This window comes from Leucoraja erinacea, chromosome 31 (assembly GCF_028641065.1).
Source record: "Leucoraja erinacea ecotype New England chromosome 31, Leri_hhj_1, whole genome shotgun sequence".
Lineage (NCBI taxonomy): Eukaryota > Metazoa > Chordata > Chondrichthyes > Rajiformes > Rajidae > Leucoraja > Leucoraja erinaceus.
The window spans coordinates 2,791,217-2,818,252 of NC_073407.1; the positions used below are offsets into that span (position 1 = coordinate 2,791,217).

The window sequence follows — 27,036 nt, forward strand, 5'->3', positions numbered from 1 at the left end:
TAGAGAAGGACAGGAAATATAAGCAACAGAAACTAAATGCAGAGTGAATAAAAATTGTTTATGTAAAAGCACACAGCATTTGTAATCAGATAAATATGACTTGAATGGTAACATCCAAGGCAGAAAGGTGTGGTAACTTTGTTCATCAAGAATTATGAGAAAACTGTCAAGAACTTTGGATAAATAAAAAGGAAGAGGATAATTAAAGCAAGTGTGGGACTTGGGAAATGAATGACAGGAAAAGACTGGAAATTAATGACATAAAGCAAGTAAATGGCAGATAGGTTAAATTACAAAACGTTGGAGTAACTCAGCGGGACAGGTTAAATCAATACTTCGCATGCGTCTTCACAGTGAAGGGCACTGCATATATTCCAAAGATATTTGATAGTTGAAAATAGCATGAAAGAAATTATAATAATCTATATCACAAAGGACAAGGTTTTGGAAAAGGCCAGAAGACTAAAAGCAGGCAAGGACCTGCAGGCCTGCACGCAGTATCTGAAAGGAAGCACCTGCAGAGGGAGTGGAGCCATAGCTGGAAGTGTTTCAAAAATCAACAAGCTCGAGGAGGGTCCAAGAAGGGAGGAGGACAAGTAGATTGTGAAGGCCATGTTAGCTTAACAGCTGATTCTGGAGACTGCAATCCAGGAAGAAGTGGCTAGTCACACATAGAATCTAAGGCAATCAAACCAAGTCAATGTGGTTTTTGATGAAATGGAAACCAAGCTCAACAAATGAATTACATACTTTGAGGAAGTAGCAAGCAGAGTAGATTGATGAGAACCTGTAGGTTTAGTGTATTTGAATTTCCAGAAGGGATAATGACAAAGTGTCATACAACATGCTGAGAAGTGTGTTAGAAAGGATTGAAGATTTATTTAAACATAGAAAGACGAAGTCCAAATACATGGGTCTTCTTCAGGCTGGATGTGTGCAACTAGTGGACTTGTCCTTGGATTGATTCTTGACACACAATTATTTACCATTCATGCTAACAATACTCTCAAGAGGGCCAGGTTTCCAAGTTTGCCTGTGACACTAAAACGGGTGGGAGGGCAGGTTGCAGTGTGATATTTAGATATAGCAAAAGATATAGATAGTTGAGTGATTGGGACTTTAAGGTTGGAAAGTGGGAGGGCATGCACTTTCATAAGAGTATTCTGAAGGCAGACTATCTAAACGATCTAGATGAGCAAATTACAAATTAATCTGTGTGTTCTTGTGCACCAACTGAAAAACATTATCAGATGTACAGCAAGGGGTTAACAAAGTAAATGGCATACTGTCCTTTATTGTAAGAGGGTTTGCAGTTGAGAAATGGAGATGTACTGTTACAATAGTAGGAATATTGCCATAGGAATACATATGAAAAACTGTGTGCATTTTTGGGCCTCTTTGTAAGTAAGAATATAGTAGTATTGGAGGCAGTCCAAAAGAGATTCTCTAGGATGAGGGGACTGTTCCATTACATGTCCTAAATAAATTATGTCATTATTCTTTGGAGTTTAGAAAAATAAGGAGTGATCTTATCAGAGCACACAAGACCCGATGGGGACATGACAAGATAGATGTCAAGATGTTTCCACCAGTGGGAGAATCTTGAACGAGAAGAAATAGTTAAAAGGTCAGGGCGCTGTTAGTTAAAACTTGCGGGGAGGTGCTTCTTCTCACAGAGGATGGATGATGAATCTCTGGAGTCTCTCTCTGTGAGATTTGCAGGTTAGATCTTTGGAGGTCTTTAAAGAGTTTGTAGATACATTTTTCAAAGACCAGGTTATGGATGGTTGAAGAGCACTGGCACAAAAGAGGAGATGAGACGTGGGACAGTTCAATCATCTATTAATATATAAAACTCAAATCCGTCCGTCCGCCTGCAGTACGGATCCCTTCCTGCCTTTTGATTCGTTGACGGCTGCTCCTTCCTATCAGCTTCCAACACACTTCGAAAGACAAGACAGGAACACTGAACTTTTCACTGCTGCAGCAGGCAGGGGAGGTGCCATTGAGGGAGGCAGGGGAGTGCTGGAAACTTACATTTGGCAACGGCTTCAGTTCCATTGGAGGAGACGGGTGCATGGTGGAATATTGGGTTGGGGGAATCACACCATTGGGGGAGCAGACCCAACGGGTCTGCACTTGGTCTAGTATATTAAATGGTAGGGCGTCTATGGGGCTGGGCCTGCTATGTACATTTTCTGGAAGGTTTGGGCATGGTAACTAAAGAAGACCAAAATGAGATGAAGGTAAACTCTAGGGAAAGGTGGCATTTTCAATAACAATGGACAATCCCCATTCATTTTCTCTGACCATCTTTTATCTGGTATTTTAATAGCGAATTTGCACAAAAAATTGAAAATATCTGGATGATAGCAGGTAATAGGTAGACACAGATGAGCACAAGCAAATCACTTAAAACTACTGCATGAGTGATTACGAGATGAAAGTGAGGTTGCGTACCTGAATATTAAGAGCATGTAAGATATACTTTCATTTAAATAGGACCATTCTAAGCTTAAGGCATCTGATAACATTTTGTCAAAACTATACTACAGCTCTTTCACCATATGTTAGATTTGATTTGCATTAAAAATTCTCAGCTATGACATTTATAAAACATATTGTGCTGCTTAAAATTTGATGTCCTCTTTAATAAACTAAAATGGAGAGTATTAACAATCATCAGCGTTTAAAATGTTGCTTAATGTGTATATTGGCTTATATATGGCGGATGTGCAGGAGTGGGCGCCATTTGTGTATGGCAGCCTGCCTGCAGTCCGTCTTTCCACCCTTTTTAGTGTCTAATGCGGTAAGCTCTGGAGTGCGGTGACCGCTGACTCCAACATCGCGGAACTGTGGCTGCGGAGCCTGGGTCCGAGATCGCCAGAGTCAGAGCTCCAACTGATGCGGCCTGAGGACTTCGGGTGCCGCAGTCTCCGGGGAGGGAGCGGCCGCTTCAGACATTCCAAACCGCTGAGGAGTGTTCACCCGACGCCGGAGTTCCAGCTTACCGGCAAGAAGGCCTGAAAGCATCGGACTGGCTGAGGAGGCCACAAATAGGCCCCGACCTCGGGTGGACTATGAGGAGGAGGAGAACTGGACTTTTTGGTGCCTTCCCTCACAGCGGATTCTGCTGTGGGGGGACGTTTCATGTTGAATTCTATAGTGTACTGTGTCTTTTTTTCTTTTTTCTTTTATATGGATGTATGGAAATCTAATTTCTTCTCTGTAAAGCACTTTGGCTTCAACGTGATTTGATTTAAAAAAGTGCTATATAAATAAAAATTACTTACTTATTTACTAAATATAAAAACGAGAGAATTAAGGTAGGGAATACACACTAACAATACTCTTGCCTGATCATCTGTGAATATAAATATATTTATATTAGACTATAAAGTGTGCAGGTAGACACAGTCTGAAGAAAGTTGAATTGAATTAAAATTGAATCTGAATCTGAATCTGAATCTGAAAGGTCCCGACCCAAAACGTCACCTATTCCGATTTTCCAGAGATGCTGCCTGACCCGCTGAGTTACTCCCTTATACCAAAGATGGGTTTGTGTTCATCTTTGGTAAAAACCAGCATCTGCAATTCCTTCCTACATATAAAGTGTTCAGGTTCTGTGTAGAGAAATGAAGCACGCAGGTCACAGTGCACTGAATAGATGGGCAATTTGTAATCCTACCTATCAGGATGACTTTTCATGGTGGTAGTAGAGGCTAGTTGTTGCATATATTCAGGTTGAAATGCGTTAAGTTTGGATAAATAATTTTGTTTGTGCAGTATTAAATATTTCACAGAACTAATAAATGTACAAGAAAATTAATTGGTCATTTTGACAATTTATTTTGAAATAATGGCAGAATGGACTAATTATACCAAACAACAGCAAGTAGAGTCTACACGTTTCTGATTCTTAAATTGAAGTAAATGAGACTGTCACAATGTGTAACAAAATTAGAAAAAGCTGATTCTACTTCAGTTTATAAAACAATAACAGCCCATCAACATGTAAACCATGTTTAGCACGTACAGATTTAATCTTCATTCCATATTCACTCATTCAGAATAAGTTATTTTATAAAATAATGAAACTCATTAGATACATGAACTCTTGCAGAAGTGCTATTGACAGCTATTTTAGAGAGATTATATTTGGAGTCACTGAGTCCTACATCACAGAAGCTGGCGATTTGACCTACCATCACAGCTCTGACTATTAAGCACTAATTTCATTTTATTCTCCACATGTTCCCATCAAGTCGCCCAGATTGTATAATTAATCATCATTCGACGGATAATTTACAATAGTCAATTAACCCACATATCTGCCAGATATGAGAGAAAACAGCAGCTCCCAGGAAAAAAAAACAACCCACATGTTGAAAGAGAACGTGCAAACTCCTCATGCAGCACAGGAGTCCAGAACTGAACCAGGTTGCTGGAGATTTCAGGCAGCAGCTCAACTGGTTGTGCATGGTGCGGTCCTTGATCTTATTGTAGCAAGGACTTGTTTCTTGTGAATTTCTAATCTTGTGTTATAGTCAATAATATTACAGCATAGTGCTGATTTTTGAAATCATACTGATTATATATCACATTCTATTTACTTTCAAATCATCCCTTTATTCATCGCAGTCCATAATTACACAAAGTAAAGGTGTCTCACCTTTGGAGTATTCCCTCCTGAAATAAAATCATTTCAATTTTACTGTGATTCCATGATCATACGTTACCTTAAATTAATGTAAAGCTATTTTATAACTTCTGGAATTCAGCTTTCTGCAACCGTGGACTAAAATCCTTCAAACCCAAATTAAGTGTTAGTGTGCAGGCTGTTGGTGAGTAACTGATGTAAATGTATATTTAAAAATCCCCCCTTCAGGATGCAATAAACATCTTCTGCTCCTCCAAATACAAAACTCTGTATTTGAGATATTTTCCAATCTCAAGCGCTGCTAGACTAGCGTATTCTCAGAGCAAGGTTGCTTGCTGAACCCAAATTTACCCGCAGCTCTTTCTGCTCATAGATTGGTTTCTAATTGGCATCAGAAAAGTCAGAATTTCAATTTGAGAAGTGAGAATACAATTCAGGAACCAAAGTAGGGAACTCAGAAAAGCCCTTACCAGCAAAAGATATATTTCTGGAAACATGAATATTCAGCAGCAAAAGGTAATTTAGATGACTGCTGAAACAAGTCTTTTGGAATTTACTGGCTGAGTACATCATCTTGAAGAAAAAAAAATCCCCCACAGCATTGCTGATAACAAGAACAGCCGTTTATTGAAGAATGCCTCGATGTGCTGAAGCTGCAAGAGATTGCACATTGGCTCTCCAGTTCTCCTCCACAGACAGCTGTGCGGAGGTGTCCAAATGTATGTCAGAAGTTCCCACCAGGGAGAGAGCAAAAAACTGAAGGGGGAATTGTTCAACATTCAGCCTGTGTGTTTCATGATATCTAAATTCATCACTGTATTGGGTCAAGGTCATTCACTTTCATGGCTCAAGATGTTCTATGAAAGAGAATTTTAAAAACGCATGGGAGAAAATCCCTTTAAACATCAAGAAGAAATGGCTCGGTGGGAACTTGGGAATAATTTACTTCTGTTGCTGCAAAGTTTGGAGTGAATGGGGAACAAAGAAAAGAAAAATGTGTTTTATACAGATATTGCCTTTAAATTAGTAACAACTAAGGCTATTAAATTCAAAAATAATATGTAACACTGTCCAAGGAAATAATCTTCAAATGCGATATTAAATCTACAAACTGTCTACGCTTGAAGCTTGATGCTGACGTCTCATGGTACTTTGAAATGAATAATGCAATTTCTGCCCACCATGGTGGTCAACATTTACATTTTAGCCACCGTTGATAAAGTAGATTAACTGGTCTTTAATTCCGTTCTATGCATGGAACCTTGTTGGACCGAAATCGGTCATTTGGTCTGGTTTGTGGGACGACAGATGGCACAATGGGCTAAGTGTTCGGCTGGCGACCGGAAGGTAGCCGGTTCGAATCCCGCTTGGAGTGCATACTGTCGTTGTGTCCTTGGGGCAAGACACTTCACCCACCTTTGCCTGTGTGTAAATGTAATGTAATTATGTGAAGCACTTTGGGGTCAATGCAAGTTGACTAAAAATGTGCTATATAAATAAGATTATTATTATTATTATTATTATTATTATTATTTCTATCCATCATTAGCATTCTCAGATGTAAGACATTGCCTCAAAAGCACTGCAAATATTTAGAGTTTTAGAAAGGAGCTATATTAAATAAGTTCTTAATGCAGCCATATATTTCTTTTGGCTGAGGAGCACGTACTGTCCCTGGAATCTTTACTGAGATTCAACTTTCCATTATTGAGATTGGTTTGTCTGGTAGAGAGTAGGTTGATAAATAACAAGGAGTAAGATATGTAAGAATCATATATGCCATCATTTTTATCTTGGCTTTTTGAATGCCCTTTCTATTATAACTTAATAAGTTCATACGTTATAGGAGCAGAGTTAAGCCATTCGGCCCATCAAGTCTACTCCACCAATTAATCGTGGCTGATCTATCTTTCCGTCTCAACCCCATTCTCCTGCCTGCTCCCTATAACCCCTGATACCTGTAATCAAGAATCTGTCAATCTCCGCCGTAAAAATATCAATTGACTTGGCCCCCACAGCCTTCCGTAGCAATGAATTCCACATTATTCACCACCCTCTATGACTAACAAAATTCCTCCTCATCTCCTTTTTAAAGGTACGCCCTTTAAGTCTGAGGCTATATTCTAGACTATACCACTAATTGAAACATCGTTATTGATCTACCATCAGTGATGTATACATTTTGCACTATGATTGTAACCTTATCCTTTTCATAAATATTTCATGCCTTATTTTATAGCAGTCCATTGCTTTATATGTGTTGAACCAATGTGTGTGAATGGTTATCTCTCAAGTGGGATAAATAGCATTCCAGATTTGATTCAGGGACCTTACAGCAAATGATATTCTTTATATGCTAACGGGAGTTCATCTTTAGTTTAATTCCTGTTTCATTTTTTCACATACAGTCTACCCTTGTTATTACAGACCTCTTTATAACAGATTTTGGTTCCAGTGGACGGAGTGTCCCCACAGTAAGCAGGGTGCTAGTTACACTGCATGAGGTCATTGAAACTGACAAGCATTGGCTTTGATCGACACGTGCAATGATGATGGACTCAAAGTGTTGGAGTAACTCAATGGGTGAGGCAGCATCTCTTAAGAGCATGGATAAGGTCATGTTTCGGGTCGAGACCCACAGCTGGATAACGCTACATGCCCGAGCGCCACGAGGCCAAGATTCTAGGCCCAGTGCAGACCGAGAGACCGAAGAGGGGTCTTGACCCGAAACATCACCTATCGATGTCCTCCAGAGATGTTGCCTGACCTGCTGAGTCACTCCCGCACTTTTTGTGTATTAACTAGCATTTGCAGTCATTTGTTTCTACTGCTTGTGCATTAATACTCTATTACTCGATAATCCCTTAGTTGGTTATAGTAGACAATCAGCAATAACAGACACCGTTTTCCCCCAGTGGTCTGTTATAAGGGTTTCCTGCAAAGTTTTATTCTCTCGATTAGTGCACTCTGACCTGCTAGGCACACTGTTTCACTTACGTGTCCTTGGCACGCAAATTACGCGATCTCATGGTCGCGTTGAGCCGAGACAGTCGAGCGAAGGTCGGGCGCGGTTACATGCGCACGTCATTTGAAGATGGACACAAAGCTGGAGTAACTCAGCGGGACTGGCAGCATCTCTGGAGAGAAGGAATGGGTGATGTTTCATGTCGAGACTTCTTCTGTCTGAAAAGAAGTCTTGACCCAAAACGTCACCCATTGCTTCTCTCCAGAGATGCTGCTGGTCCCCCTGAGTTACTCCTGCATTTTGTGTCTACCTTCAATTTTCTTGGCCCCGCTCTGGGAGTAGAAGTGGGGCGGATCTGGACTGCAACGGCCGTGAGCCCCAGGCCGAGTTCGGCGATCGTTTGCCTGCTTCTGCTGCTGTTGAAGGTGAGACGTTGCGTTGAGCCAGGGTCGTGGGCCTGTCCCACATTGGCCGTCAGTTCTGCGGCAGGCTGTTGGCACGCAAAGATTTAGTTCACTGCAAGAATTTCGGAGCCCCTCGCGATGTCGGGACCGGCCCCGCACAACTCCATACCACTCCGCGCTTCTAAGAGGGACCGGCCCCGCGCGGCCATACAGTGCCCGTATGCCTCAAGCGACCATGAGGTCGCATAATTTGCGAGCCAAGGACGCGTAAGTGGGACAGGCCCTTAAGGCCCTAACTGTTGCACATTTTTACACACCTGTGTTATACAGTAAACCCTCATTAGAACAAACCAGAGTGGGGGAATGATGTCCGTTATTGCCGATTGTCCGCTATAACCAAGTAAGGGATTATCATTGTATGTAATTAAAACAAATAACTGAAGATGATGGTTAATACACAAAAGGACACAGAGGTGGAGTAACCTAGTGCCAGGCAGCATCTCTGGAGACCATGAATAGGTGGCATCGGGACCCTTCTTCATACTGATTCAGTCTGCTGAGTTACTCCAGCAGTTTATATCGTTTCACCTTAAAACTAGGCGCAGATGCCACTGGTCTGCACTAGCGAGCTCTTCTTCACTGGTTGACGTGGCTGTTGCTATGGATCACGTTGTTGCCCCGACTGGACGTGCTTTCTTCAAGCCGCTGTGACCAACAGGATACACTTGATCACCATTGGGCTCCCTCCCTTCTTACCCGGCAGTTGGTGATACCTTCCAAAGTGGAGTATGTGGGCGACCACAAGCTAGGACTTTATTCCTTGGACTGCAGGAGGCTGAGGATTGATCTCATCGATGTATATAAAATCATGAGGGTAATAAATAGGGTGAATGTATAGTCTTTGTCACAGGGTGGGAGAATCAAGAAAACAGGGCATAGGTTTAACTGAGAGGAAAGATTTAATTTAATGGAAACCTATGGGGCAACTTTTTCTCTCAGAGAAAGGTTGGTCCATGGAAAGCGTTGCGAGATGAAGAAGTTGAGGCAAGTACAATAACAATATTTAAAAGGCACATGGACAGGTACATGGATACGAGTTGTTTTAAAGGATATGGGCCAAATTTGGATAAATGAACTAGATTTTGTGGGACATTTTGATTGGCATGGAAGAGTTGGACCAAAGGGACTGTATCTGTGCTGTATGACTAAATATTTCCTCTCATGCCTTAAAAAGATGCTCTCTAGCTTTAGACTCCCTACCTATGGAAAAAGTCTGTGACTATCCAACAATTAACATCTAAAAAGTAATCTCACCCTGCTCTCCTCCCCACGCAACCTCCTGTGCTCTGGTGAAATCAAGCCCAACCTTCTTACAATTACAATTAAAGCCCTTCATTCCAGGCAACATCCTGGTGTATCTCATCTGCACTCTTCCTGACGTAACCACATACTTTATATATTGTGGTGACAACAAGTGTGCACGGTATTCCAAATATGGCCGAAATAATGTCTTGTACTGCTGCCATATGATGTCTAAACTCTTAAACTCAATACCTGTGCCGATGACCAGATGACTGCTAACTTAACTCCACACTAACTCTGGCTTCCCTTTGTCTTATCCATTGCCTTCCGTCACTTAAAACAAATTTGTTTTTGCTATTTCTCAATTTTGATAAAGGGTGTTTGACATGAAAAGTTATGTCTGTTTTTCTATCCACAGATTTTGCCTGACCTGTTGCGTGTTTTTAACGGTTTCTGACTGCTTCATTTTATTTATTTTTTAAGTTCATCGGCCATCGGAGCAGAAGTTGGCCATCAGCCACATTGAGTCTACTGCACCGTACAATCATGGCTGAACTTCATTCACTTTGATATGAACTATTTTGGGATATTTGGGTTGCTTTCATATTGTCATTTAAATACATGTTTTTTTACATTGTTATGTGTCAGGTTGTGTGAAAGCAAGTAGATATGTGGCAAGAAATTGAGAAAAAAGGTAGCTTGTTCTTCCTATTTTCTATCATTTAGTTTTTTACTCACCAGAGTGGCAACTCAACATTGTGTCACATGCAAAATGTGTTGGAAGGAACTGCAGATGCTGATTTAAACCGAAGATAGACACAAAAAGCTGGAGTAACTCAGCAGGACAGGCAGCATCTCAGGAGAGAAGGAATGGGTGACGTTTCGGGTCGATACCCTTCTTCAGGCTCGGTCTCGACCCATTCCTTCTCTCCAGAGATGCTGCATGTCCCACTGAGTTACTCCAGCTTTTTGTGTCCATCTATTGTTTCACAGGCTGTCTGCACCTTGTACCCATTCATTGTGTGTTCACTAAGGTGGTAAATGTGGGCAGGAATGCAGACCTGAATCTGCTGTGGTCTAGAGATTGAGGGAATTTAGATTTTTTTTAACATTCCAGGGAATATGGCAACTTACAGGACCAATGAAACCATTCTAAGTGACTGCATGAATAATGAATTGAAACTAGATCAGTTAACATTGTACCACAACATGCCCAATAACACATAGCAAATCTAAATATAATATAACAATCTATTTATTATAGTTCAAGCCATAATGTTTTAAAATAGCAATGTGGGTCATTAAAAGAAATATTGTATTTGGGAACATTTATTAAGTTAGATTTATCAATATTCTGTTGGCAGATTCGCCAATTGAAAGGTCTAGCCGGAGACGCAGCATGCCTGGGACTGCTCCGGAGGAAAACCCTCCCACAGAGTTACCCACGCCTACGCCCTTTCGAGTGACGGTAAGTGCATTTATTAAAAAGATTAATGCTCTTTCAGTTTGTGTTGGTGGTAGTTCATTTAATTTGCTCCATCTGTCATATGCCATTTTACCTCCTAAACTGCCATCCTGCTTGTATCTGCTGACAATATCGTTTGGGACAATGAAGGCAGATACTACCATGTCCCCAAGCAGTTGGCAAGTTAAGTTTGTGACAGGTGGCAGTGAAGGAAACAGTCAGTGTCAAGGAAGCAGATCTCATCTAAACCTGCAAGATTCTGAAAAGGCTTGACAGGCTAATTTGCAGGAGGAAGGTTCTGTTGGCAGAAGTGTCTAGGGCCATGGGTCATAAAATAATTGGAAGGCCATTTAGGACTGAGTTGAGGAGAACTTTCATTAAAGTGTGTGGAAGACATTTGGAGTTCTCTGCCATGGATGTCGGTGAAGGTTCAAATGCTGTTCATTCAACACAAATTGATTGATTTCTGTACAATAAGGGAATTGGGGGCTTTGGGTATAGTACTGGAAAATATCCGAGGGAGGAGAACAGACCTGACCTCAAGGAATGGTGCAGCAGGTTCAAATAGTTGGATGTTCTGTTCTCATGAGGCCTCTATATTTCTATCAGTACCTCATAAATTCCACAAATAAAGTTAAAGTTAAAAATAAAGTTAAAGTAATGATCTGGCATCTGAAAACTTGAAATAAAATGTTGACAAATTTGCTTTTCTAATGCTCATTAAGATATCTTCCTCATGGTATGAATCGGGGTCGGATTTAGATGAAGCGAGGCCCCAGGCTATTCCACTTGTGAGGCCCCTCCCAATCCCCCACCCCCACGACGAGAGGAAGATGGAAGAGTCCACCAGATTGACACCGATGTGCAACCGAGTGTGGCCAATGAGATAAGGGCTGGAAAGCTGCGCTTTTTATTTATTGCCAGTGCTAGTGTTGAGTTATCGGCTTAAAACACTATTATTCTGAAATGGAGGAAAATTACTGAAGTGTTGTTCAGAGACGACAGTGCGTTGTGACAGCATATGTAAGAAAGGCCTATGACAGTGTCAAAAATATTATCCACCAGGCCCGTACAACACTTTTCAAAAAGGGGGGTGGCATGGCAGGATTACAAAAAATGTATGTGAAATAAGTGCACGCAGCGCATTTCACAAGGGCAAAGCTCAAAGACCCTTGCGGCCGGGGTCCAGGGAAATTTTTTCCCCCAAAACTTCCAGCGGGCCGGAAACAGAATTTCGGGTAATTTCGTCAAAGATAGCGCTCCAATTTTTTTTTTCTCAGGATTTTTTTTACTCTGGGGAAAAAACACCTTGGCCTTAGGCCCCCTAGATTTTGAGGCCCTAGGCTTCAGCCTATGAAGCCTATGCGTAAATCTGGCCCTGGTATGAATATTGATGAAGGCAGAGCAGTAGTAGGTTTATGTGCAGATCTTAATGATATGGCATTTGGCAAGGTCCTGTAGGTAGGTTAGTACCAAAGGTAAAGGTACAGTGATCCAAGACGAGGTGGCTAATTGAATCTAAAATTGACCCGGTAATAGGAGGCAGAGAACAGTGGTGGAAGGATATCTTTCTGATTGGAAATCTGTGACCAGTGATGTACTGCAGGAACTGTGACCTTTGGAGACACAGGGAACTGCAGATGCTGTTTTACAAAATACGACAAAGTATTGAAGTAACTCAGCGAGTCAAGCTGCATCTCTAGAGAATATGGAAAGTTGACGTTTCAGATTGGGACCCTTCTTCAGACATTTCAGATTCATGTTCTCCAGAGATGCTGGTGACCTGAGTTACTCCAGTCTTTGTGTCTTTTGCAGTGACCTTTGTTGCTTTATATACAGCAACAATTCTGATATTAACATGGAGTGTATGATTAGTAAGTTTGTGGAGAACATGGAAGGTGGTAATGTTGTGGATAGCGAGGTAGGTTGTCTAAACAGTCTATAGATCAGGTAGAAAGTTTTGTGGCGATTTGAGAGGTGGAGTTTATTCCCGCAAAGTGTGAGGTAGTGCATTTTGGGTCATAGGACAAATGTAATAAATGGTAGGCCTCTTAAGGATTGTCAATGAACAGAGGGACCTTGGCGTTCAAGTCCATAGTTTATGAAAATAGCAACATTGGCAAAAGTGGAAAATGGCTTCATAGGTCAGGGCACAGAATATAACATAAGTTATGTTGCAACTTTACAACATCATCATCATCAGTTTTATTTATAAAACGCGTTTTAAGTCAACTCGCATTGACACCAAAGTGCTTTACATAAATTAAATAATAAGTTCCATTACAAACCATAGAAAAAGGTTAAAAAAAAAATGAATAAAATGGACACAACACATTATAGAGTTCAACACAAACGTCCCCCCACAGCAGAATCAAAACTTTCCACTGTGGGGAAAAGCACCAGAAAGTTAAGTCCTCTTCCTCTGTGAAACACCCGAGGTCGGGGCCCATTTGTGGCCTTGCAGCCAGTCCGATAATTTTCAGGGCCCTCTTGCCGTGAAGATGGAACTTCGGCGTCGGGTGAAACATTCCTCAACGGCTTGGAAAAGTCTGGAGCGGCTGCCTCCTCCCCAGAGACCGGGGCACTCGTAGCCCTCAGGCGCCGGTTGGAGCTCCGACCCCGGCAATCTCGAACTCTGGTTCTGCGGCGCTCCAAATCCAGCGCCGCCCGTGGCCGGACGCCCGCAGCCACAGCTCCGCGATGTTGAGATCGACGGCCACAGCGCTCCGGAGCTTACCGCACGGCGACCCGGTAAGGCATCACCCGCTCCGTGTTGGTATCCCAGCGCTGCGCCACCACCGCCGAAGCTGTAGTCCCGCCCGGTCCCGACAGAAACAGGGTAAACGCCGCTCCATTCTCTCCGATGGTAGGGTTTCCGCGACCTCCAATAACATTTTTTAACTGGACGGGGCGAAGAGAAGCGGGCAGCTTGGAGGGATGCTCCGCCATCTTTCTTTCTAGTGTTTCGACCAGGTAGATCTGTGCCACTTTAAGAAATATACTGTAGTTTTGCTGGGAAGAATCTCAAATTAGTTTGCATTGAGTGTTTAGGTTCTGATAGGCTGGGCTTCCGGGTATCCTATAAGAGCCATCATGTTACAAAATCATCTTTTATTTGGCATCACACTCCCATTTTGACATCTCTGACACTTTTGTTGCAGAAACAAAGCGAGGTGTAAGCCTAAGCAGCACCTTCCCTCTTGACTGGGCACATTGGTTCAATGGTAGCAATACTGAATTCAACAATTTCACGTATAAGTTTATTATTGTTACATGTGCTGAGATACTGTGAAAAGCTTTGTTTTGCATGCTATCCAAGAGAGATACCAGACAATCTGTTCAAACTCAAGTACAATAGATAGAGCAAAGGGGAAGATGCAGAGTGCAGAATATAGTTCTCAGCATTGTAGAGCAACAGTTCTATATACAGTGGCTTGCAAAAGTTTTCACACCCCTTGAACTTTTCCCACATTTTGTCACGTTACAACCACAACCACAAACGTAAATGTATTTTATTGGGATTTTATGTGACAGACTAACACAAAGTGGTGCATAATTGTGAAGTGGAAGGAAAATGATACATGGTTTTCAAATTTTTTTACAAATAAAAAACTGAAAAGTGTGGCGTGCAAAAGTATTCAGCACCCCTCAGTCAATACTTTGTAGAACCGATGGGTTCGGCCCGAAACGTCGCCTATTTCCTTCGCTCCATAGATGCTGCTGCACCCGCTGAGTTTCTGCAGCAATTTTGTATACCTTTGATCTTCCAGCATCTGCAGTTCCTTCTTGAACACTTTGTCTACTCCACTGCAATATCTCCTCAAGGTATGCCTACTTTGAAGAAGTTCTCCTCCTCTCTCCGGAGACAGTTTCACAACCTCCTCTCTAACTGCACACCTTCTGTGATCCCCCCTGCCCTCCAACTATACGACCTGGGGACCTTGCATCCGGATGACATTAACATTGAATTCTCCCAATTTTGCTAGCCCTTGCTGTCTCCTCCCCTTCCTTCACCCTCTAGCTGTCTCCTCCCACCCTCCCATCCGCCCGCCCTCGGGCTCCTCCTCCTCCCCTTTTCCTTCCTTCTCCCCCCCCCACCCCCCATCAGTCTGAAGAAGGGTTTCGGCCCGAAACGTTGCCTATTTCCTTCGCTCCATAGGTGCTGCTGCACCCGCTGAGTTTCTCCAGCAATTTTGTGTACCTTCGATCTTCCAGCATCTGCAGTTCCTTCTTGAACACTTTGTAGAACCACCTTTCTCTGCAATTACAGCTGCAAGTCTTTTGGGGTATGTCTCTACCAGCTTTGCACATCTAGAGACTGAAAATTTTGCCCATTCTTCTTTGCAAAATAGCTCAAGCTCAGTCAGATTGGATGGAGAGCGTCTGTGAACAGCAATTTTCAAGTCTTGCCAGAGATTCTCAATTGGATTTAGGTCTGGACTTTGACTGGACCATTCTAACACATGAATATGCTTTGATCTAAACCATTCCATTGTAGCTCTGGCTGTATGTTTAGGGTCGTTGTCCTGCTGGAAGGTGAACCTCCGCCCCAGTCTCAAGTCTTTTGCAGACTCTAACAGGTTTTCTTCCAAGATTGCCCTGTATTTGGCTCCATCCATCTTCCCATCAATTCTGACCAGCTTCCCTGTCCCTGCTGAAGAAAAGCATCCCCACAGCATGATGCTGCCACCACCATGTTTCACAGTGGGGATGGTGTGTTCAGGGTGATGTGCAGTGTTAGTTTTCCGCCACACATAGCGTTTTGCATTTAGGCCAAAAACTTCAATTTTGGTCTCATCTGACCAGAGCACCTTCCTCCACATGTTTGCTGTGTATCCCCACATGGCTTGTGGCAAACTGCAAACGGGACTTCTTATGGCTTTTTTTCAACAATGGCTTTCTTCTTGCCACTCTTCCATAAAGACCCGATTTGTGGAGTGCACAACTAATAGTTGTCCTGTGGACAGATTCTCCCACCTGAGCTGTGGATCTCTGCAGCTCCTCCAGAGTTACCATGGGCCTCTTGGCTGCTTCTCTGATCAATGCACTCCTTGCCTGGCCTGTCAGTTTAGGTGGACGGCCATGTCTTGGTAGGTTTGCAGTTGTGCCATACTCTTTCCATTTTCGGATGATGGATTGAACAGTGCTCTGTGAGATGTTCAAAGCTTGGGATATTTCTTTACAACCTAACCCTGCTTTAAACTTCTCCACAACTTTATCCCTGACCTGTCTGGTGTGTTCCTTGGGCTTCGTGATGCTGTTTGTTCACTAATGTTCTCTAACAAACCTCTGAGGCCTTCACAGAACAGCTGTATTTATACTGAGATTAGATTACACACGTGGACTCTACTAATTAGGTGACTTCTGAAGGCAATTGGTTGCACTGGATTTTATTTAGGGGTATCAGAGTAAAGGGGGCTGAACACTTTTGCACGCCACACTTTTCAGTTTTTTATTTGTAAAAAAATTTGAAAACCATGTATCATTTTCCTTCCACTTCACAATTATGCACCACTTTGTGTTGGTCTATCACATAAAATCCCAATAAAAGACATTTACGTTTGTGGTTGTAACGTGACAAAATGTGGAAAGGTTCAAGGGGTATGAATACTTTTGCAGGCCGCTGTATGAAGTCCAATGGCCACAATGCTGAGATTTGGACTTCAAGACTGCAACTGGCCAGCTAAATGAGTGTGAGCCGTTATTGGGAACTGGCAGGGGCTGTTTGCATTAACAGACACGGATCACATGTTCTGTCTCGTTCCTTCTTCCTGGAGATGATAAGAACTGATATCCCTAGTCTCCCGTGTTTAGCTGTACACCTCTTCCATTAAGTTTGTTACTTTAGAGAAATCTCCGGGTTGATCAGGCTCTGCAGTGAATCAAGGGCAGCAACTACATTTACCTACAACTGGTGATGACAAGAGGCGGTTTGTCAGCACCTTGAGTCGGTATTACCAGCCACCAGCTATGGCCCATACTCACTGTGCCAGTCGGAGTGCAGCTCAGAATTGAATGGATACCTCACTCGCCCCAGCCCCAGTCATCACAGGTAGACTGAACACAGAGCCAAAGAGTACTCTTTGTTACGAGTGTGCTGGCAGAAAGTAGGGATTAGACCAAGTTTCCAGCAGCACGCAGCCCCAGTGGACCTCTCTTTTAAACTGTGGGATTACGTAGCTGAGAATGTTTGGTGTGGAGGATCAAGAATATTCCAACAAGTGAGTGCTCAACAGGCTATAACGTTACAGGTTAATAGTCGGAGAAACTCAGCGGGTGAGGCAGCATCTATGGAGCAAAGGAAATAGGCAACGTTCCGGGTCGAAACCCTTCTTCAGATACATTGAAGAAAGGTTTCGACCTGAAACATTGTCTATTTCCTTCTCTCTATAGTGGGATGCTGCCTCACCCGTTGAGTTTCTCCAGAATTTTTGTCTACCTTCAATTTTGCAGCATCTGCAGTTCCTTTTTAAACATACCGGTTGATAGTCATTGGGTTGCTCAAACATAGAGGAAGGCTGATTATCTTCCATATGTTAGGGTACTGTTTGATTCACCTCTATCTCAGCGCTGTGACCACACCACATCCCCCTAGCCCTCACACGCAGCTTCTTTTTTAATGAGAAATGGACAAATCTATCCGTGATCAAATGATCATCAGTTTTCTCCCTCCACTGATGCTGATGACATGTCGGGTATTTCTAGCATTTTCTTTCATTTCAGAAATCCAGCAGCAGTAGGCATGATTCCAACATTATTTTTCTTTCTACTTCCACTGTTTTACATCTTATTCACATCAGCTATGATTACCAAGCCTCCATCGCCCTCTTTCATCACTAGCATCACTTTGTCTTTCATCTTTTTATCTGCTTCCATTACCACCCATCCATTCCCTGCATATCCATACGCTTGTCTAAATGCCTCTTAAATGCCACTCTTAACTGCTTCCAATATCACCCAAGTAATTTGCGTTCCAGGCACCCACCACTCTTATAGAAGAAAACGTGCCTTGCAGATCTCTTTTAAACTTTCCCCTCATACCTTCAAGCCAAGTCCTCTTCTTCTTTCGTGTGGCGTGCACAGCCTAAAGTTGTTGGTCAACTTGGTCTATTTGATCTTCCGTTTGTGCATGTGGAGTTGATTCCATTAGGCGAAACAGGGCGGACCACGTGAAGGTTGCAATCTTCCACCCCAAGCCAAGTCCTCGAGTATGTGATATTCCCACCTTGGGATAAAGATTCTAACTGTTCTCTGCATTTCATGATTTTATAAACGTCATTTGGTCTCCAGCCTTTCATACACATACCTCTCGCCTTGCCTCTCGCCCCACACTCAGCAACTCAGCATGTTTGAATTCTCATCTTTCCAAGTTCTGAACACTGATTGTTTCTCCACAGATGCTGCTTGGTCTACACAATATTTTTCATATTTTCTATTTTTGTTCAGTTTTAATTTTGCAATTAACATGTTTTATCCTTTCCCAAAACATTTTGTTTAGAAGGCAAAATTTAAAAAATGGAAATTACTTTGCATTTTAAATATATTCTGCGAGTAGTTTTCATTCGAAAACAAATTTCACATCTCCTTTCAGCTTCACAAAATTAGAAGTCTAATTTGAAATAAATAAAAGTCAACTATAAACACCATGATAAGTGTGTTGTGCTTACATGATGGTAATTTAATTCCAATGTAAAGATAAATCAATGGAGTGTTTTATATTTTGTAAGAATCAAAAGTAAAAGTCCATTAAAATTCAATTAAACAATAATGTTGTAATTAAAATAATCATCATCAAAGTTATCAGCAAATGGGGAATCCTGACTTTCCTATTTTGTCCGGGCTTTATTGAGTTTGCGAGGTCTCTTTTAAAAAAGGACTACAGTTTATTTCAATGCCGAGAACAAATAGCTGAAACAATGTCAATGAAGACTCATCTTTATTTACACCGTGCTCTGCTACAGAATGGGCTTTACTTCTGCCTTCCTCAGCATTCTCTGAATAACACATCGATGCATAAATAAATGTTAGAAGCAAAATGTTAACTTTCCCAAATGCTTTACTTGATGACCTTGCTGCCAATCATTCCTGTGGGGATTAATCTCATCAGAATTTTTACCCATTTTCTTTCGCTCTTCACTATTGCTTTTTGCACTTCATTTCATCCACTGTCAATAAGGTTCCTTCCACTCTTATTGTAGGTGACTGCACTATTATAATTTCTTTGAATCGTGGCTCAGAGGTAATAATGCCATGCCACTATTCCCACACTCCAATCCCATTCAACCTTCTAACTCTGAAATCACCTTCAGATGGATCTTGGGGTCCACTGTGGACCTGTTGCTGAGTAAACAGCACTGCAGTAGGTGAATTGCACTGCATCGAGGCTGGCTGGGAGGCTGGAGTTGAAGTGCTCCATCCAAGTGCCAAGTGCACCAAATACGGCCAAACCAATGATTTATAAAGATGCAACATGACTTCCTCACTCTTATATTCAATGTCCCGAACAATGAAGGTGAGCTTACCATATGCCTTCTTTAGCACTGTAGCTTCTTGTGTTGCCCCTTTCAGGGAGCTGTAGACTTTGATCCCTCTGTACATCAATGCTGTGAAAGGTCTTGCCATTAACTGTATACATCCTCTTACATTTGACCTCCCAGAATGCAGCACCTCACACTTGATTGGATTGAACCCCATCTACCATTTCCCCAACATATCTATAAATACGTGAAAAAAGCCAGAAGCCCTCGTGCAACCGAGTTCATAGATTAGTTAGTTGTTTGTAGTGTTCAAGAGCCTGATGGCTGCTGGGAAGAAGCTTAGTTAGTTTAGGTTAGAGATACAGCGCGGAAACAGGCCCTTCGGCCCATCCAGTCCACACCGATCGCCCATCCCCGCACATTAACACTATGCTACACACACTTGGGACAATTTTTTTACATTTATACCAAGCCAATTAACCTACAAACATGTATGTTTTTGGATTGTGGGAGGAAGATCTCGGGAAACACATACAGTCACGGGGAAAATGTACAAACGCCATACATACAGCACTCGTAGTCTGGCTTGAATCCGGGTCTCTGGTGCCGTAAGTGCTGTAAGGCAGCAACTCTACCGCTGCACGACCGTGCTGCCCTATGCTAGTCTTGAAGCTGGTGGTCATGGATTTCAGTCTCCTATACCTTCTACCCGATGGTACGAGCGGAATAACAGCATTGGATTGGTGTGGTGTGGGTCTTTGATAATGCTGGCTGCCTTTTTGAGACAATGCCTCTTATAGATCCCTTTGATGGGGGGGAGGTCAGAACTCATAATGGAATGGACAGTCCTCACCCACTTTCACACCTGGGTATTCCAGTTGGCAAATGAGACCATGAAGCGGCCAGTCAATACGCTCTTCACTGTACACCTGTAGAACTTCTAGATAGTATCCACTCACATACTGAATCTTCTCAAATCTCTAAGTACGTAGAGGCGTTGATTGACTTTCTTTTTGATTGCACCAATGTGTAGGGCCCTGGATATGCATGACTAGGAACTTAAAATGTTTGACTCTCTCCATTGCCAACTCATCCTTTGACAGGCTTCCTCATTGTCCACAACTTCAATGTTATGGTTGTCTGCTAACTTACTAACCAAACAATGTGCATTGACATCCCAGTTCTATATATATATATATATATATATATATATGTATCACACAACCAACAGAGGTCACTGCACAGTTTCCCTGTGGAACACCTCTGGCCAGAATAACACCCTTCCACCACTATCCTGTGACTTTCTTAGGTCAGCCAGTTCTGAATCTATATGATCACATCAAGATCCCATGCATCTTAATCATCTACCATGAGGGACTTTATCAAATGTCTTACTAAAGTTCATGTAGACAACATACACTGCCCCAGCCTCATCAATTGTTTTTGTCACCCCCCCTCAGCAAACTCAAACAGGTTATTCTTCTCTTGTGTCCATCTTCAATGTTTCAAATGTTGACATCACTGTCATCGTCCGTCTTGAAAAGGACGCAAGCTTCCGGCGTCAGTCAGTGGGAGCCATCACTTGTTGCAATAGATGATGGTGGTAGCAGAATTAGCTCGGGATACTTCCAGTTTCCAACCCTGCCACATGGACGCTTCTGCTATGGGGCCACTCAATCATGTTAGTAAGACATGATCTGCGGCAGACAAAGCCTGCTGACTGTCCCTAATCTTCCTATTCCTCTACCAAATCTAATTCAATTCTGCCCAAAACAATCTTTAATCAGCAATGATTGGCTCTTAAATCTGTGAACATTGAAAATCTAACATTCTCAGGGCAAATATATTTAATGAAATGATGGGCAATGTATTGTTTTTGTGCCAGAGTCAACGAGATAATATGGAGCCATAATTAGCTCGACAGATGATAACATACAAGTGCCAAAGTGGAAGCTGCAGGGGCATTTTGAATATCCATACATTGGAATTGCATTGTAAAGGCCAAGGATGCAATTATTTACAACAGGCCTTGGTATAAAAACAGTATTACAGTTAGAAGTTGGCCAACTCCAGTAAAACATTATTTTATGCCATGGAACATAAGCTTTGTTGTTTTCAGACTAGACTCTGAAATGACTAGGATAATTGTAGCTCTATTGATAGAGCATTTAAGTTTATCAACCACATCTATTGACCTCTTGCCTCAAATTGCAAATCATTTCACTTATAGGCTTAGTAATATATTTTATGTCTAATAAAATTCATTTGGGAGTTCCAGATCAACAAAAGGAGGGTGAAAGTAGAAGCATTCACTTGAGTTCTTTCGCATTCTGTACAAATAAATCTTTGATAAACAATGGAATAGTCAAGCATACAACTGTATCCATAATGTAGACAGCAGATTCTGCAAGTAATCTGTCTAAACTCCCACTGCATTTTAGGATTAATTAACTTGGCTAAACTCTGCTCAGTCGATGAGGAAATTCTGAAATTTGGTGCTCCCTCTGAGATAAGCATAGTCCTGCAACCACTGTACTGTTGGTAATCACATCAGCTAATGTACTTTTGCTAAATAATTCAGTTTAATAGTTTTAAATTGCTACCTATATATAAATGAAATCACTGTACAAGATCACTTGTACATTGTGCTGTTTCAAAATGCATCTCTATGCTTTGAATAATAGAACAGTTTGGATGATCACGTTCATTGATATTCAAAGTCCAGAAGTGAACATGGATTGTTGTATCTAACACAATTTCCCTATGATAAGTAAAATTAGGATACATTTGTATCTTATTTTAATTTATGGAATTAATCACCTGGTGAGATGACAAATTTCGAATCTGGAGCTAAAGGGGCTGTCCCACTGCTGGGACCTAATCCGCGAGTTCTGGCGAGTTTGCCCCTCGACTCATACTCACAGCATGGTCGACACGAGGTTGTAGGAGGTCTTTGTAACTCTCCTTCATGCTCGAGAATAGTCCCCGTGTACTCGAGGCTTCATCTAGGTCACGGTGTTTTTTCAACATAGTCAAACGAGGTCGAAGGAGGTCTTCAACATTTTTTCAAACTCTCCTGAACTCTTCTAAACTCACCAATTAGGTTGCCCAAGTGGGACAGCCCCTTAACTGTAATACAAGTCTGATAATCTGCAATCTCACAATTCATAAATCCTAATAGTTCGGCAACTGGTTCACCATGGCCCTGTTCCCATGCTCCTGTTGAAACACAAGGATTGGTTCCCAGCTTCTGTTAAACACACTAGGCCTGATCCCTATGCTGGTAAGGTTGCTCAACTCCATTGCCACACTCCCATTAAACACATTGGTTCACTGCAAAAATTGTCATATTACTGTGTAACATCTAAACAAAAAGTGTATTGTTATATTAATAGGAGCAATTAAGACCCCACATGCCTCCCCACATTCTTCAGCTCTCATTCTTTCAACATAACTTTCTATTTTATCCTTGTGTTTATCTTGTTTTATCTTGCATGCATAAATTTCATTGGCCTCAACTAGTCTTTGGTCAAAATATATCACTATGCTCATGCCCCTGTTCTACTCACTCTCTACCCAGGAGTGTGTAGCCAGATACAATTCCAACGCCATCTGTAAATTCACTGACAATGCTATAATTGTTGGACAATTTACGTGTAATGATTAGTCAGAGTATCGGAGGGAGATCAATTATCTGATTGAATGGTGCCAGAACAACAACCTTGCTTTCAACGTCAGAAAGACCAAGGAGCTCATTGTTGCCTTTGAAGGCCAAGGATCCGCAAACCTGCCTTTATCGACGGGTCGGTGGTGGAGAGAATCAACAACTTTAAATTCCTGGGCATGCACATCTCTCAAGAAATCTCCTGGGCCCAGAACATTGATGCAATCATAAAGAATCATCAACGCCTCTACCTCCTTAGCAGATTGAAGAGATTTGATATGTCAACAAATATTCTCTTGACCTTTTACAGGTGTGTGGTAGATAGCATATTGACTGGTTGCGTCACGGCCTGGTTCGACAAGTCGAAAGTCCAGGAATGAAGATTAAAATCTTGTAGATAGACAGAAAAAGCTGGAGTAATTCAGCGGGACAGACAGCATCTCTGGATAGTAGGAATGTGTGACGTTTTGGGTCGAGACCTTCAGACTGGTTAGGGATAAGGGAAAACAAGCGATATGGACAGTGATGTGTAGAGAAAAAGAACAATGAATGAAAGATTTGCAAAAATGTAACGATGATAAAGGAAACAGGCCATCGTGAGCTGTTTGTAGGGTGAAAATGAGACGCTAGTGCGACTTGGGTGGGGGAGTGATAGAGAGAGGGAATGTCGGGGCTACTTGAAGTGATAGAAATCAATATTCATTACTACTGGGCTGTAAGCTGCCCAAGCGAAATATGAGATGCTGTTCCTCCAATTTGTGTTTAGCCTCACTCTGACAATGGGGGAGACCGAGGACAAAAAAGTCTGTGTATGAAGGGGAAGGAGAATTAAAGTGTCCGGCTACCGGGAGATCAGGTTGGTTCACATGGGCTGAGCGAAGGTGTTCCGCGAAACGATCGCCCAGTCTGCATTTGGCCTCGTCGATGTAAAAGAATCCACATCTTGAACAACGGATACAGTGAAGGTGGTGCAAGTGAAACTCCGCCTAACCTGAAAGGACTGTCGGGGTCCCTGGACAGAGTTGAGGGAGGAGGTATAGTGACAGGTGTTGCATCTTCTGCGGTTGCAGGGGAAGGTACCTGGGGAGGGGATAGTTTTGGGTGGGAAGGGATGAGTTAACCAGGGAGTTGCGGAGGGAACGGTCTCTGCGGAAGGCGGAAAGGGGTGGAGATGGGAAAATGAGGCTAGTGGTGGGATCCCGTTGGAGGTGGCGGAAAATTCGGAGGGTTATGTGTTGTATGCGACGGCTGATGGGGTGGAAGTTTCTGTTTCGACTAGGGGGAGGGGGAACAAGGGCGGAGCTGCGGGGTACCGAGGAGACACGAGTGAGGGCCTCGTCTATGATGGGAGAGGGAAACCCCCGTTCCCTAAAGAATGAGGACATCTTGGATGATCTTGTATGGAACACCTCATCTTGGGCGCAGATGCGGCGTAGACGGAGGAATTGGGAGTAAAGGATAGAGTCTTTGCAGGAAGCAGGGTGGGAAGACATTTAGTCAAGATAGTTGTTGGAGTCCATGGGTTTGTAATAGACGTCAGTCAATAGTCTATTTCCTGTGATGGAGACTGAGATCAAGAAAGGGAGGGAGGTGTCGTAGATGGTCCAAGTAGATTTGAGTGCAGGATGAATATTGATGGTGAAGTTGATGAAGTCCATGAGTTCTGCATGGATGCAGGAAGTAGCACTGATGCAGCCATCAATGTAATGGAGATAGAGTTCGGGGATAGGGGCCAGTGTACGCCTGGAACAGGGGTTGTTCAACGTACCCTACAAAGAGGCAGTCATAGCTGGGGCCCATGCGGGTGCCCATAGCTACGCCTTGGACGGAGGAAGTGGGAGGAGGCAAAGGAGAAGTTGTTGGGGGTGATGCCTAACTCCGCTAGACGGATGGTTCTGCGGTCGAGGAAGAAACGGAGGGTTTTAACGCCTTCCTGGTGGGGAATGGAGGTATAGAGTGACTGAACGTCCATAGTAAAGAAAGTATTGGACATCGTCTGGTCCATCACGCATACCGACCTCCCCACCATCGATCGGATCAACGAGAGGTGCTGCCTCAAAAAGGCAGCCAGCATCATCAAGGATGCTCACCACCCTGGCCACACTCTTATTTCACTGTTGCCATTGGGAAGTGGGGAATAGGAGACTGAAAACTGCAATGCCCAGGTTCAAGAACAGCTGCTTCCCGACAAAACCATCAGGCTCTTGAACACTTCCAACACCAGCTAACAATGAACTATGAAGTGTCTTGTTTGCATTAAGGACTAGGAGCTTTTTTGCACTAATATTGGCTTTTTAATTAATTGACTTTTTTTTGTTTATTTTGTTATCTATGAATATGTGTTTACAGACCAGTTATGCTGTTGCAAGTAAGAATTTCATTGTTGTCGTGGAACATATGACAATTAAAAACTCTGTACTATTGGATTTATTATTAGTGTAGTGTCTATTAACAGTGTCTATTGTGTTCTCCTGTGAGTGGGAAGCACTGTGGCACTGAATGGCTCTTTTTGTCTTTGTCCATTTCCTGGACATACAAGTTACGCAGTTACCGTCTCACCGTTGCAGAAAACCGGGATGAGTTCTGATCGGTGATGCTGCCTGTGTGGAGCTTGTGGCATCTTCCTGCTCCTGTTTGGGTTTCTCCTGATGCTTCAGTTTTCCTCTATGTCACGTCGCTTTGCTCGTCTCATCGTTAACTGGGCACTGCCTTTAGTAGAGAATGGGATTGCTCTGTGAGCCAGCTTACACTTGATGGGCCAAAGTGGCCTCCTCCATTGTAAGGAAATATAGAAACTCGCTTCATGTTTACCCTATCATTGTCTTAAATGATTATCTGCAGGAAAAGAACTCTGTATCTTAAGTCTGTTTTGATATTTGTAATCTTTTGTTCTGGTATCATCCTCGCAAATCAGGAGATCAAATTTATTCATAACTTCTAGGAGCAGAATAAGGCCATTTGCCCCATCAAGTCTACTCTGCCATTCGACCATGGCTGATCTATCTTTCCTTCTCAACCCCATACTTCTGCCATTGCCCCATAACCCCTGGCACCCAACGAAAGAATCTGTCAATCTCCACCTTAAAAATATTTATTGATTTGGCCTCCACGGACGTCTGTGACGATGAAGAAAGGAAGAGGTGGAGCCAGTGGGCTGAGGGAGAGCTGAGAAGGGGAGGAGAAAATAGGGACTACCTGAAATTAGAGAAGTTAATGTTCATACCGCTGGGGTGCAAATTGCCCAAGCGAAATATGAGGTGCTGCACCTCCAGTTTACGGTGGTCCTCATTCTGGCCATGGAGGAGGCCCAGGATAGGAAGGTCAGATTCGGAATGGGTGGGGGAGTTGAAGTGCTGAGCCACCGGGGATCAGGTTGGTTATTGCGGACCGAGCGGAGGTGTTGGGCGAAGCGATCGCCAAGCCTACGCTTGGTCTCACCGATGTAGAGCAGCTGACATCTAGAGCAGTGGATGCAATAGCTGAGGTTGGAGGAGGTGCAGGTGAACCTCTGCCGCACCTGGAAAGATTGCTTGGGTCCGTGAATGGAGTCAAGGGGGGAGGTAAAGCGACAAGTGTAGCATTTCCTGTGGTTGCAAGGGAAGGTGACCGGAGACTGGGTGGTTTGGGTGGGAAGGGACAAATTGAGCAGGGAGTTACAGAGGGAGCGGTCTCTGTGGAAAGGGGAGGAGATGGGAAGATGTGGCAAATGGTGGGATCACGTTGGAGGTGGGGAAAATGTTGGAGGATTATTTGTTGTATGTGACGGCTGGTAGGGTGGAAGGTGAGGAGAAGAGGGACTCTGCCCTTGTTACGAGTGGGGGGATGGGGAGTGAGAGCAGAGTTACGGGGTATAGAAGAGACCCTGGTGAGAGCCTCATCTATAGTAGAAGAGGGGAACCCCTGTTCCCTGAAGAATGAGGACATCTCTGACGCCTCATCCTGGGTGCAGATGCGGCGTAGACGGAGGAATTGGGAGTAGGGGATGGAGTCCTTACAGGAAGAAGGGTGGGAAGAAATGTAGTCTAGACAGCCATGGGAGTCAGTGGGTTTATAGTGGATGTCGGTCAGAAGTCCATCACCTGCGATGGAGATGGTGAGA

The 27,036-nt window shown here is 43.0% G+C and overlaps 1 protein-coding gene across 5 annotated transcripts in view; it reads left to right on the top strand.

Annotated features, from left to right (window-relative positions):
- The window catches only part of LOC129711830 (disabled homolog 2-interacting protein-like), a 625,376-nt gene that overhangs the window by 295,604 nt on the left and 302,736 nt on the right, over positions 1-27,036 (top strand). For all 5 annotated transcript variants that reach the window (XM_055659772.1, XM_055659773.1, XM_055659775.1 and 2 more), the window contains one exon: positions 10,696-10,799. In XM_055659772.1, the coding sequence (XP_055515747.1) occupies positions 10,696-10,799 (104 nt within the window). Of the gene's footprint in view, positions 1-10,695; positions 10,800-27,036 lie in introns of those variants that run through there.